General features: G+C 45.3%; 1 protein-coding gene across 1 annotated transcript in view; it reads right to left on the reverse strand.

The window, feature by feature from the left end:
• Positions 1-8,112: 8,112 nt before the first annotated feature.
• LOC135965276 (POTE ankyrin domain family member B-like) overlaps positions 8,113-14,082 on the reverse strand; it is a 32,380-nt gene continuing 26,410 nt past the window's right edge. Inside the window, exons 11-16 of the mRNA XM_074003175.1 lie at positions 11,831-11,954; positions 11,029-11,175; positions 10,855-10,920; positions 10,220-10,470; positions 9,301-9,537; positions 8,113-8,575 (exon numbers count right to left, since the gene is read on the reverse strand). Coding sequence (XP_073859276.1) covers positions 8,113-8,575; positions 9,301-9,537; positions 10,220-10,470; positions 10,855-10,920; positions 11,029-11,175; positions 11,831-11,954 — 1,288 coding nt within the window. The remainder of the gene's footprint in view (positions 8,576-9,300; positions 9,538-10,219; positions 10,471-10,854; positions 10,921-11,028; positions 11,176-11,830; positions 11,955-14,082) is intronic.

Raw genomic sequence — 14,082 nt, forward strand, 5'->3', positions numbered from 1 at the left:
AAAGGCAGCGCACACCCTGCTCCTGAGCCTGCTGCGCATTTCCTCTATAAGGCTCCATTTGTAAGACAATTGTTGCACTGAGGCTTGTGCATGCCAGGCAAGGCCAAGCTGGCTCAAAGGGCAACCAGCCACCTCTGCAAGGGTGCGCCAGGAGCCGGTGGACCAGGCACCAATCTCACTCGCTGCCGGTCAGGGTACATAACTTCTTCTACCTGAGAAGTAAGGCCTCTGTGCCATCTGCTTTTCCTCGGGCCTCTGCTCCATCAGCCATCAGGCGGCAGCCACTCAGGCTGTTGGAATCTGGCCATCCCTGCTTCCTTCAGTAGGTGAGGTTGGTGGCTGGTCCACTGGTTCCAGGTGCACCCTTGCAGAGGTGGTTGGTTGCCCTTTGAGCCAGCTTGGCCTTGCCTGGCATGCACAGACCCCAGCTACTGACATTCTGCTCTGAGTGAGCTAGTCCTGCATGGGGCCAAATTGTAAGTCTGGCCAGGGCCACAGAAAGCCGAGTCCCCTGGGTGAAAATCCTGGCAGCTTTCTTCACTTCAACATAAAGTCCTCCTCAAGAGGGCCTGCGGTCTCCCTATTTGCAATCAAGAAGCCCGCAGTGCCATCTGAGCCCTGAGGAATTGACTGGAGCCCTAAAGGCAGCCCACACCCTGCTCCTGAGCTTGCTACTCGTTTGCTCTATATGGCTCCATTTGTAAGCCAATTGTTGCACTGACGTTTGTGCATACCAGGCAAGGCCAAGCTGGCTCAAAGTAACCAGCCACTTCTGCAAGGATGTGCCAGGAGCCAGTGGACGAGCAACCAACCTTATTCACTGCTGCTCATGATACATCAGTTCTACCCTAGAGGTAGGACCCCAGTGCCATCTGCTTTTCCTCAGGCCTCTGCTCCATCAGCCATCAGGTGGCAGCCACACAGTCTGTTGGAATCTGGCCATCCGTGCTTCCTTGAGTGAGTGAGGTTGGTGGCTGCTCCACCTGCTCCAGGGGCACCCTTGCAGAGGTGGCTGGTTGCTCTTTGAGCCAACTTGGCCTTGCCTGGCATGCACAGACCTCAGGTACCAAAGTGCTGCTCTGAGTGAGTTTGTCCTGCCTGAGGCCAAATTCTAAGCCTGGCCAGGGCCACAGAAGGCCTAGGCCCCTGGGCGGAAATCCTGGCTGCTTTCTGCACTTGAACATAAAGTCCTCCTCAAGACAGCCTCTGGTCTGCCTCTTGGCAATGAAGAAGCCCGCAGTGCCATATGAGCCCTGAGGAATTGACTGGAGCCTAAAGGCAGCCCACATGCGGCTCCTGAGCCTGCTGCTCTTTTCCTCAATATGGCTCCATCTGTAAGAAAATTGTTGCACTGAGGCTTGTGCATGCCAGGCTAGGCCAATTTGGCTCAAAGAGCAACCAGCCACCTCTGCAAGAGTGCCTCTGGAGCAGTTGGAGCAGCCACCAACTTCACTCACTATCGCTCATGGTACATCAGTTCTACCCTAGAGGTAGGGCCCCTGTGCCATCTACTTTTGCTCAGGCCTCTGCTCCATCAGCCATCAGGTGGCAGCCACTCAGTATGTTGGAATCTGGCCATCCGTGCTTCCTTGAGTGGGTGAGATTGGTGGCTGCTCCACCTGCTCTGAGCGCACCCTTGCAGAGTTGGCTGGCTGCTCTTTGAGCCAGCTTGGCTTTGCCTGGCATGCACAGGCCCCAGAAACAGACACTGCTGCATGTAAGCTTGTCCTGCGTGGGGCCAATTTCTAAGTCTGGCCATCCCTGCTTCCTTAAATGGGTGACTTCGAAGGCTGGTCCCACTGCTACAGGCGCACCCTTGCAGAGGTGGTTCGTTGCTCTTTGAGTCAGCTTGGCCTCGCTTGGCATGCACAGACCCCAGCTACAGACTTTCTGCTCCGAGTGAGCTTGTCCTGCCTTGGGCCAAATTCTAAGTCTGGCTAGGACCACAGAAGACCGACTCCCTTGGGTTCAAATCCTGGCTGCTTTCTGCACTTGAACATAAAGTGTTCCTCAAGATGGCCCGTGGTCTCCCTATTTGCAACCAAGAAGCCCACAGTGACATCTGTGCCATGAGGAATTGACTGGAACCCTAAAGGCAGCGCACACCCTGCTCCTGAGCCTGCTGCTCATTTCCTCTATATGGCTCCATGTGTAAGACAATTGTTGCACTGAGGCTTGTGCATGCGAGGCAAGGCCAAACTTGCTGAAAGAGCAACCAGCTACCTCTGCAAGGGTGTGACAGGAGCCGGTGGACCAGCCACCAACCTTACTCGATGCCGCTCATGGTACATCAGTTCTTCCCTAGAGGTAGGGCCCCAGTGCCATCTGCTTTTCCTCAGGCCTCTGCTCCACCAGACATCAGGTGGCAGTCACGCAGTCTGTTGGAAACTGGCCATCCCTGCTTCCTTGAGTGTGTGAGGTTGGTGGCTGCTACACCTGCTCTGGGCGCACCCTTGCAGAGGTGGCTGGTTGCTCTTTGAGCCAGCTTGGCCTTGTCTGGTATGCACAGACCACAGGTACCAAAGTACTGCTCTGAGTGAGCTTGTCCTGCTTAGGGCCAAATTCTACGTCTGGCCAGGGTAACAGAAGGCCTAGGCCCCTGGGTGGAAATCCTGGCTGCTTTCTGAACTTGAGAAGAATGTCCTTCTCAAGAAAGCCTGTGGTCTCTCTCTTGGCAACAAAGAAGCCCGCAGTGCCATATGAGCCCTGAGGAATTGACTGGATCCCTAAAGGCAGCGCACACCCTGCTCCTGAGCCTGCTGCTCCTTTCCTCTATGTGGCTCCATGTGTAAGACAGTTGTTGCACTGAGGCTTGTGCATGCCAGGCAAGGCCAAGCTGGCTCAAAAAGCAACCAACCACCTCTGCAAGGGTGTGCCAGGAGCTGGTGGACCAGCCACCAACGTCACTCACTGCCGCTCATAGTACATCAGGTCTACCCTAGAGGTAGGGCCCCAGTGCCATCTGCTTCTCCTCAGGCCTCAGCTCCATCAGCCATCAGGAGGCAGCCAGTCTGGCTGTTGAAACCATCTCTGCTTCCTTGAGTGGGTGAGGTCAGTGGCTGTTCCACCTGTTCCAGCCACACCTTTGTAGACCTGGCTGCTTGCTCCTTGAGCCAGTTTGGCCTTGCCTGGCATGCATAGACCCCAGCTACCACCATGCTACTCTGAGTGACCTTGTCCTGCCTCGGGTCAAATTCTAAATCTGGCCAGGGGCGCAGAAGGCCGAGTCCACTGGGTGGAACTCCTGGCTGCTTTCTGCACTTGAACATAAAGTCCTCCTCAAGATGGCCTGTGGTCTCCCTCTTTGCAACGAAGAAGCCCACAGGGCCATCTGAGCCCTGAGGAATGGACTGGAACCCTGAAGGCAGGCACACCCTGCTCCTGATCCTGCTGCTGCTTTTCTCTGTGTGGCTCCATTTGAAGCACAGTTGTTGCACTGCGGCTTGTGCTTGTCGACCCACTCAGGGAAGCCGGGAATGCATGTTTTTACCATGCATTTCACTGCAAGTACCTTTCTCTGCAGTTGGTGACCTAGGTTTTCTTCTATAGGTTTTTTTATGGTTTTAGGTCTTGCATTTAACTCTTTAATCCATCTTAATATAATTTTTGTATTAAGCGTAAGGGAATAGCCCAGTTTCAGTTTTTTGCATACGGCTAGCCAGTTTTCCCAACACCATTTATTGATAGGGAATCCTTTCCCCATTGCTTGTTTTTGTCAGGTTTGTTAAAGATCAGACAGTTTTAGTTGTGTGGTGTCATTTCTGAGGACTCTGTTCTGTTCCATTGGTCCATATATCTGGATTGGTATGAGTACCATGCTCTTTTGGTTACTGTAGCCTTGTAGAATAGTTTGAAGTCAGGTACTGTGATGCCTCCAGCTTTGTGCTTTTTGCTTAGGATTCTCTTGGCTGTGTGGGCTCTTTGCTGGTTCCATATGAAATTTAAAGCAGTTTTTCTAATTCTTTGAAGAAAGTCAGTGGTAGCTTGATGGGGATAGCACTGAATCTATAAATTACTTTAGGTGGTATGGCACTCAGGCACAGAAATGTCCTTGAGTAGGGCAATACCATTCAGGACATAGGCATGGATAAAGTCTTCATCACTAGAACACCAAAAGCAATGGCAACCAAAGCCAAAATTGACAAATGGGATCTAATTAAACTACAGTGTCTGCAGAGCAAAAGAAACAATCATCAGAGTGAACAGGCAACCCACAGAATGAGAGAAATTTATTGCAATCTCTCCATCTCACCAAGGGCTAATATACATAATCTACAAAGAACTTAAACAAATTTACAAGAGAAAAACAAAGAACCCCATCAAAAAGTGGGCAAATATATCAACAGACACTTCCCAAAGAAGACATTTATGCAACCAACGAACATGTGAAGCAAAGCACATTACCACTGGTCATTAGGGAAATGGAAAGCAAAATCACAATGAGATACAATCTTATGCCAGTTAGAATGGCCATCATTAAAAAATCGGGAAACAATAGATGTTGGAGAGGATGTGGAGAAAGAGGAACACTTTTACACTGTTGGTGGGAGTATAAATTAGTTCAACAATTGTGGAAGACAGTGTGATGATTCCTCAGGGATCTATAACTAGAAATAGCATTTGACCCAGCAATGCCATTACTGGGTATATACCTCCAAAATTATAAATCATTCTAATATAAAGACACATGCACACGTATGTTTATTGAGGCACTGTTGACAACAGCACAGACTGGAACCAACCCAAATGCCCATCAAGGATAGACTGGATAAAGAAAATGTGGCATATATGCATCACGGTGTACTATGCAACCACAATAATGGATGAGTTCATATCCTCTGCAGGGACATGGATGAAGCTGGAAACCATCATTCTCAGCAAACTAACACAAAAACAGAAAACCAAACACCACACGTTCTCACTCATAAGTGGGAGTTGAACAATGGGAACACATGGACACAGGAAGGGGAACACCACACACCAGGGCCTGTCAGGGTGGGGAGCTAGGAGAGGGATGGCATTAGCAGAAATCCATACTGTAGATCACGGACTGATGGGAGCAGCAAGCCAGCATGGCATGTGTATACCCATAAAACAATCCTGCATGTTCTGCACATACACCACAGAACTTAAAGTATAATTTTAAAAAAAGGAAATTTGCTTTTAAGTAAACTTTTAATCATAGAACTTAAAAAAAAAATCCTTTTGAATCTTTTACTACCACATCATAGCTTGGACAAACTGCTGATATTTTAAAAGTAACACAAACATCAAACAGAAAGAACTAGACTTAGGAACCAAACTCAGGTTTCTGTAGTTAACAGGCAGAATCTTAACACTGGGTCACCAAGACTACTCCTTCAGCCTGGCCTTGGCTAGCAAAAGATGGCCTTGTTATGTAGGTGAGCCTGCTTATGTACAAACAAAAAAAAACACATAAAAAATATTCTCTGATAACTGGATTTTTTTTTTCATTTTTGCAGCCACAGGGCTTTTAGCCAATTCAGATGCCTTGCTCCCCACAATTTGGAAAATTTCCTTGGATTTGACCAAGTCAGGAAGAGATGGGAGAAAAGTGAAACAACAACAATAAAACCCCAAACACAAACACACACAAAGAATTGAGCAAAACAAACAAATGCACCATTTATATGATTACTGAGTGTTCTCATGGTAAGGAGAAATTAAAAGCAGCTGGTGGATAATCTTAAATTTTAGTCATCAGAAAAAATTTTAAGACAAAATTCTAATTCAGCTACTTACCTGGAAATAAGTCTCAGGCTGGTGATCGTTCTCTGCCATCTTAGAAGCTGGAAAAAACTGACACTCACCTTTCCTGTCAGAAGCAAGCCGAAACTCAGGAAAGGAGGTGCCTGCTCTCCATCGCCATGGAAGCAGGAAAACTTGCCTTTGTTGTTGGAAATGAGTAAAACTTCAGCAAAGGACTTGTACAGCAAAATCAACTTTAGATCTCAACCAAATTTTGGGAGATCAGGAACTCTCTGCAGGGGAGAAGCTCCCCAACCTCAGCAAATTATCCTATTGGTTTGGGCAATAAAGATAGCCCAGGTTGGTATCAATCAATAATGAGATTTATCAAAGGTCAGGACCACCTTTCTAATCTCCTTCTGTTTTTTCTTTTCTTTGAGACGGAGTCTCGCTCAGTCACCCAGGCTGGAGTGCAGTGGCGCGATCCCAGCTCACTGCAAGCTCCGACTCCCAGGTTCATGCCATTCTCCTGCCTCAGCCTCCCGAGTAGCTGGGACTACAGGCACCCGCCACCGTGCCCGGCTAATTTTTGTATTTTTAGTAGAGACGGGGTTTCACCATCTTAGCCAGGATGGTCTCGATCTCCTGACCTCGAGATCTGCCCACCTCGGCCTCCCAAAGTGCTGGAATTACAGGCGTGAGCCACCACGCCCGGCCCCCTGTCTTTTTTATCTTTATTGCTATAGTCCGTTTGGTCAGGAACTAGGAGTGCAACACTTGCTTTTTTTCTGTTTTCCATTTGCTTGAAATATTTTTCTCCATTCTTTTATTTTGAGCTTATGTATGGCACTGCATGCAAGATGGGTTTCTTGAAGACAGCATACTCAAATGGGTCTTGGTTCTTTATCCAGCTTGCCCCCGTGTCTTTCAATTGGAGCGTTTAGCCCATTTCCATTTAAGGTTAGTCATGGTATGTGTGGATTTGATCCTGTCGTCATGCTGTCAGCTGGTTATTTTGCAGACTTGTGTATGTGGTTGGTTTTTGGCATTAGTGGACTGTGTATTTCAGTGCGTTTTTGTACTGGCTGGTGATGGTCTTTTCTTTCCATATTTAGTTCTTCCTTCAGGAGCTCTTGTAAGATAGATCCCGTGATAATGAATTCCCTCAGCATTTGTTTGTCTGAAAAGGATCTTATTTCTCCTTCACTTATGATGCTTCATTTTGCTGGACATGAAATTCTGGGTTGAAATTTCTTTTTAAGAAGTTGAATATCTTTTCTGGTTTGTCGGGTTTCAGCTGCGAGTTCTGCTAAGTCTGATGGAATTCCCTTTGTAGGTGACCTTGCCTTTCTCTCCAGCTGCCTTTAACATATTTTTTTTCATTTTGACCTTGGAAAATCTGATGACTGTGTGTCTTGGAGATGATCTTCTCATGGCATATCTTACTGAGGTTCTCTGGATTTCCTGAATTTGATTGTTGGTCATCTGGTTAGGTTGGGGATATTCTCATGAATGATACTCTGAAGTACGTTTTCCAAGTTGGTTCCATTTTCCTCATCCCTTTCAGGTACATTAATTCGTCACAGATTTGGTCATTTATATCATCCCGTATTTCTCGGATGTTTTGTTCATTGCTTTTCATTCTTTTTTTTTCCCATTCTTGTCTGCCTGTTTTATTTCAGAAAGCCAGTTTTCAAGATCTGGGATTCTTTCCTCTGCTTCGTCTGTTCTGCTGGGTGGTTTTGCACATGAGATGGAGCTGGTCAGACCTCTGCTGTCCTTAGTCTGTTTGCCCCTCCCAGGACTCCAGCTTGGGCACACCTGCTTACAGGGCACTCTCGGGTGCCCACACACACTACAATAATTTTCATAATGCCATCACACACAATCACCATGTGACTGCATTATGAAAATTCTTGTAGTGTGGTTTACAGCTCTATCAGGTCAGTTATGTTTTTCTCTGTACGGCCTATTTTGTCTGTCATCTCCTGTAGTGTTGTACAATGATTTTTAGCTTCCTTGTATTGGATGACAACGTACTTCTTTCACTCAGTGAACTTTATTCCTACCCATACCCTGAACTCTGCTTGTATCATTTCAGACATCTCAGCATCAACCCAGTTCTGAACACTTGCTGGAGAGCTGATGCAGTCATTTGGAGGAAAGGAGGCATGCTGACTTTCTGAGTTCTCAGTCTTCTTGCACAGATCCTTTTCCATCTTTATGGGCTTATCCTCCTTCAGTCGTTGAGGTTGCTGACCTTTGGACAGGGTATTTTTCTTTTATTATATCTGATGACCATCAGGATTTGATTGTGGTGTAAGGCAGACTCAGCCAACTGGTTTTGTTTTTGGAGGATTTTAGGGGGCCAAGACGCAGCTCCCAATTCCTGAACTGTGTGCTTTAACTCTGGGGAACGTGTATCGGGCCCCATCTTTGTTCTCTGGCTCCTTGAGGTTTGGAGTCCACCGCACTGAGGGGATCCAAGTGTGGCAGCTGCGGCGGAATGCTAGCGGATGCAAGAGTCCCTGTCTCCCTGCGAGCGTTGACCGGGGGTGGAGGCAAGACTGCTGGTGTGTGGGCCAGGGGGCCCCTGCTGACTCTGTGTGCTGTTACACTGGAGGCAGTGCTGGTTTGGGGTGGACTGCTGGCCAGTGCACCTCTGGGTGCCTTCTCTGAGCCCCCCCTCCCCCAAAGCAGCAGTGGTCGCTCAGGATATAAGAAGGTCCCTTTTTCTCTGCACAGCATTACCTCAATGGTGAAATGTTGACAAGGGTGGGGGTTTTGGCTCTGTTCCAACCACGGCTTCGTCTTCAGTGGCAGTTGGTGTGGGTTGGGGTGTGTGCTGCACTCCCATGTGCTAGTGCTATCAGGGCAAGTACAGAAAAACCCACCTGTGTAAACACACACAGCAAAGGGATGTGAGAAGTTTCCATATAAAGGGCTGCAGTATGGAGAGGTGATGTGCAGGCTGGTGCATGGCTGTAGGGGCCACCTTGCTGCAGCTCTCCACTAATCAGGCACGGTCCACTGGTACAGAAGCTATGGTGTGTGCATCTGAGAGTGTCCTGTAAGCAGGTGTGGCCTGGCTGGGGTCCTGGGAGAGGCAAGCTGACTAAGGGGTGCTGAGGTCAGACCAGCCTCACCTGATGTGCAAAACTGCCTAGCAGAGATCAGGTCTCAGAGAACTCTCAAAAGTGAACCCCAGCACAGCACAACTGCTCTACACAAACATGGCCAGACTTCTCTTTTAAGCAACTCCCCTTTTTAAAGAAGGAAACTCTTAGACCTGATCTGTGCTGGGCAATCTTGCACATGAGACAGGGCTGGTCTGATCGCAGCACTCCTTAAGTGCTGGGATAAAGTGTCTCATAAGAGCAAGCAGAGCTAGAGAGATAGCTGTCCCTGTCCTCTGGGCTGCATGTCATCTGACTTGTTGCTCTACAACTTTCCTTGTCTCCTGGAGGCTCCACCCGAGAGAGATGTAAGTTAGCAGTTACTTAATGTAATCACCCCAGGATGGAGGGTCTGTGCTGTGAGCCCAAGCCAGGGTTCCCTGTCTGGTGATGAACAGTGCAGGGTGTGTGGTACCTGTGGGAAGTGGACTGGTGTGTTCCTTGGGTCAACTGCAGCTTGTTGGAGGTGTCGATATGGCACTTAGGGTCTTTGCTCCCTTGATATTCTGAGAGAAGCAAGGGCAGTTCCACTGCAGAGGCAGCAGCAGAGAGGATTTCAGTTGCTCCTGGAAGCTCAGTCCAGGGAATTGCCAAGTTGCTACAGGCTTGATAGTTCCAGTGAGGGGCTGGCTGGAGACCCTGCCAGGAGGGCCTACCCATTGAGGAGATATGGAAATGGGCACCCACATAACAGTCTGGCCACTTTTCTGTGGGGCTGCTGTGGTATGCTGGGGGTCCACTCCAGTCCCCAATGGCCTCCTATTTTCCAGTGCCTGAAGGTATCAGCAGTGAAGTCTGCGAAAAGGCAGAGATGATAGCCTGCCCCTTCCTCTGGGAGCTCTGCACCTCGGAGGTATGAACCTGTTGCCAATCTGTACACACCTGTAGGATGTGGCTGGAGGCAAGTTGAGAAGTCCTGAACAGTCAGGAGGAACAGGAACAGGGACTTGCTTAAAAAAGAAGTCTGGTCACATTTTTGTAGAGTGGCTATGCTGTGCTGGGGGTTGACTTCAGCCCCTGGTTGCCTCAGACACTCTGAAACTTGAAGGCTGAAATGGCTAAGTTGTCCAAATGGCAAAGATGACAGTCTGGTCCTTCCCCTGGAGCTCTGACTCAGGGAAGTCTGAAACCTCTGTCAGCCAGAGAACAGCAGTGAAGGTGGCTGGAGACCCTGGTTGAAAGCCTGCACCCAGTGATTACAAATGTGGTCGGAGACTGACTTAAACAAGAGTCTGGCCACGTTTTTGGAGGGTGGCTGTGCTGCACTGAGACACTATTTCCACCCCTGGTCAGCTTGGGCTCTCCAAAGCCCATGGGCCAGAACGGCTAGGTACCCAAACAGCAAAGGTGGTGGCCCTCCCCTCTCTCTGGGAACTCTGTCCCAGGAAGGTTTCAAATCTCCGTTGGCCAGGGAACACTGGTGGGGGTAGCTAGAGGCCTCAGGTGGGAGGTCCTGTCCAGTGATGAGGAACGGGATCAGGGCCTGCTTACAGAAGCAGTCTGGCCATGATTTGGTAAAGCAGCTGTGCCGTGCCACAGGATCTCTTCTGCCCTTGATGGGTTTGTAGTCTCCAAAGCCCACACACTAGAATGACTAAGTTGTCTGAACAGGAAAGATAGGGTCCTGCCCCATCTTGTCTCTCAGAATTTATCCTGTGTGATGCAGCTTAATGTTTAGGCTGTTAATTTTGCTGTCAACAATAGAGTTGTTCAGAAAGAATCTCACTGTTATCTTTTAGGTTAGATATATGAGAATTCATTTTTTCCTGTAAATAAACCTGTTCATGTTTGTTCTCTGTAAAGAAGTCTCTTTCATCTATTTGACATTGATCACAGTCATGTAGGGCAGCAGTCAGTCTAAAACGACATGATAGGATTTCCATTTCCAGTGTTTCCTAGCTGTGTCTTACATTCTGCAGTTCAGAACTGAGCATTCTCAGCGGTCAAAATGCTAAGCTGTCCACTCTACCGAAATACTGATTTTTGCTAATGCTTCCTTATTCAATTTTACAGCCTTAAGAAGTTTATCATTATTCTCAGTTGTCAAAATGCTAAGCTGTCCAATGTACTTAAATGCTGATTTTTGTTAATGATCCTCCTTTAATTTTACAGCCTTTAGAAGTTTATCATTCTTTGCTTTCACACTTTCAATTTCCTCCAAAAGTTTCTTTTCCCTTAGCTGGCTCTGCTCTTTTATTTTGTCTACTTCCAGTCTCAGCATGACAATTTCTTCCTGCAACATGCGATTTTCATGCAAGAGATCTTTTTCTTTCTTATTGGTAAGAGAAACCTAAGTAAACAAAGGGAACTTTTAATTAGCACTCAAGAGAATGACATATGATGATTTCTTCTGAAATTAAAGTATGACATTTATATTTGTAAAAGGAAAGAATTCCCATAGTGGATATTTAACTGGAAAAAAGTTGGACAAAACTTCAAATCTAAAAATGTGTAAATTCCAAAAAGTTGAAATACTTATTTAAAGACCATGAAAAATAAGTCACTAGAGGATTTTTAGAATTTCAGAATTGGAAAAGCCTTTCTATGAATTATAAAAAACACAAATGCATAAAATATAAGATTAATATGCATGAGTATATTTTTTAAATTGGGTTTATTCTCTGATATCTAATCTATCAACCACACCATTGTAAGAACCTTAGCTATGCATATATTTGGACAGAAGCAATTTCTTAAAGTTCTTTAAGTTCCTTTTTCTGAAGAAAGTTTTATCAATATACTGCTTTTCTAATATTTTTACAGTCAGTTATAAGAATTGCATTTATTCATAACTGTTTAAGCATTGTACCCTTCCACAATGTACACATAGGCATCTAAACGTTGCACTTCTGTTTTAAAAATCCTTTGTACTTTCCAAAATACATAAAGTTGTCTTTTAAATAAATACACATATTAAAACATTTGAAAATGACTAAAGAAAATACCTCAGAATTCATTTTCTTTTCAGCCACTTCCATCTGCTCTTGTTTACCAGTCAGAATCTCTTCTTGTGATATTCCAGCATTCTGTTCTTCTGAAACTTGCTTCTGGGTATCATTTTGTTCATCACTAGAAGAAATTTTGATTTTCATGAAATACTGGAGGTGTCCCTAAAATGATCTACAGGGCAACATGGTGCCATCAGATGTCATTCACACAATGCATATCTCCACATTAATCCAAGACAAGGCAAAGGGGTCTCACATCTCTTAACCCAGCTCTCCCCAACCATGTTGGCACCAGGGACTGGTTTTGTGGAAGGTAATTTTTCTGTAGACCTGAGTTGGGGGATGGTTGCAGTATGATTCAAGCACATAACATTCATTGTGCATATTATTTCTATTATTACTTATATATAATGAAATAATTACATAGCTCACCATAATGTAGAATCAGTGGGAGCCTCAGCTTGTTTTCCTGCAACTAGATGGTCCCATCTGGGGGTGACAGTAGATGGTGACAGATCATAAAGCATTAGATTCTCATAAGGAGTGAACAACCTAGATACCCTGTGTAAGCAGCTTACAACAGGGTTTGAGTCACACTCCTATGACAATCTAATGCCACCACCAATCTGACAGGAAGAGGAGCTCAGGCAGTAATGTGAGTGACAGAGAGTGGCTTTAAACAGATGTAACTTTGCTTGCTCACCTGCCACTAGCTTCCTGCTCTGTGGTCCAGGTCCTAACAGTCCAGGGACTGGTACTGGTCCATGGCCTGGGGATTGGGAAGCCCTGTGTTAACCCATACTTTTTATATTTATTTTTGGGAAACTCTTTCCACTTATATTCTTGATTCCTCTGTATTTTATAGACAACTTAGAAATTCCTTTTGGAACAAGACAGGGTCTAATATTGTGTCTTTAACATTCAACTTTGAATTAATTTTATCTGTGTATGTGACAGAGATGTGAAATAAAGTAATCATTAATCACTTTTGATTTTACTTTTATTTCATGCATGTTAAGAATAAAACTGGGAAGTCCTAGGCAGAGCAATTGGGCAAGAGAAATAAAGGACATCCAAATTGGAAAAAAGAAAGTCAAATTATCTCTTCACCAATGATATGATCTTATCCCTAGAAAACCCTAAAGACTCCTACAAAACACTCCTAGACTTGATAAATGAATTCAGTAAAGTCTCAGAGGCTACAAAATGTACAAATACCAATGAGTAGTACCACTGTACACAACCTACAACCAAGCTGCGAGTCACGTCAAGAACCCAGTCCCTTTGACAATGGCTGCAAAAGAGTAAAATACCTAGGAAAATATGTAACGAAGGAGGTGAGTCAACTATAAAAGGATAACTGGAAAACACCAATGAAGAAAATCAGAGATGACACAAATAAATGAACATACATCCTATGTTCCTGGACTGAAAGCATTGATATTGTGAAAATGATCATAGTGCCTAAAGAAGTCTACAGATCCAATACAATTTCTACCCAAGCACCAATGTCATTCTTCACAGAGTTATTTTAAAAAGCTGCCATTCATGTAGAACCACAACAGAGCCTGAATAGCAGCACACACACCAAGCAAAAGGAACAAACATGTTGGCATCACATGACCTGAAAACTGTAATTATTTTTAATGAGGTAAAAATGTATAAGAATATTACTGTTATTGTACAGAGAAGACAGTGAACAAGAAAAGGAATTTAAAAAGAGAATATCACTACCATATACATATATTAACTGACAAAGAGACTAAAATCTCCTACTGGAGATTATGTTAGGACTTGAACAAAAGCTTCTAGAAATACCAATAACAGAAACAAGGCAATTAATTTTAAGGAATAAATTATGCAAAGAGATATGTATTTTAAAAAATGTAAACAGATCTTCCTGAGAGCTATTATTAACCAATTCATCGTGACCACAATTTTAAAATGAGGTCTAAAATTCTGGAATATAAAATAGTTTCATTTTGAACATAGTTAATTGAAGGTAACTTTTAAACAGAAACTGTTCAGTTAAAGTTGAGTGTAACTTAGGAAAGAAATGACCTGTACCAATGGTAACAAGAAGCCACCCAGAGCCAGTTTGAAATCTAGTCAACCAATCAATGACCACTGGTCTTGCTCACCAACCAATACAGACGTGAGCAGCTTGCTTCTGAAATACAGCCAAGCAGCAGCACCTGCTCCATCAGAATAGCCAGTGCCGGACCAGTATTCCTCTTACTATAGGAAGC

This window comes from Macaca fascicularis, chromosome 10, assembly GCF_037993035.2.
Source record: "Macaca fascicularis isolate 582-1 chromosome 10, T2T-MFA8v1.1".
Taxonomy (NCBI): domain Eukaryota; kingdom Metazoa; phylum Chordata; class Mammalia; order Primates; family Cercopithecidae; genus Macaca; species Macaca fascicularis.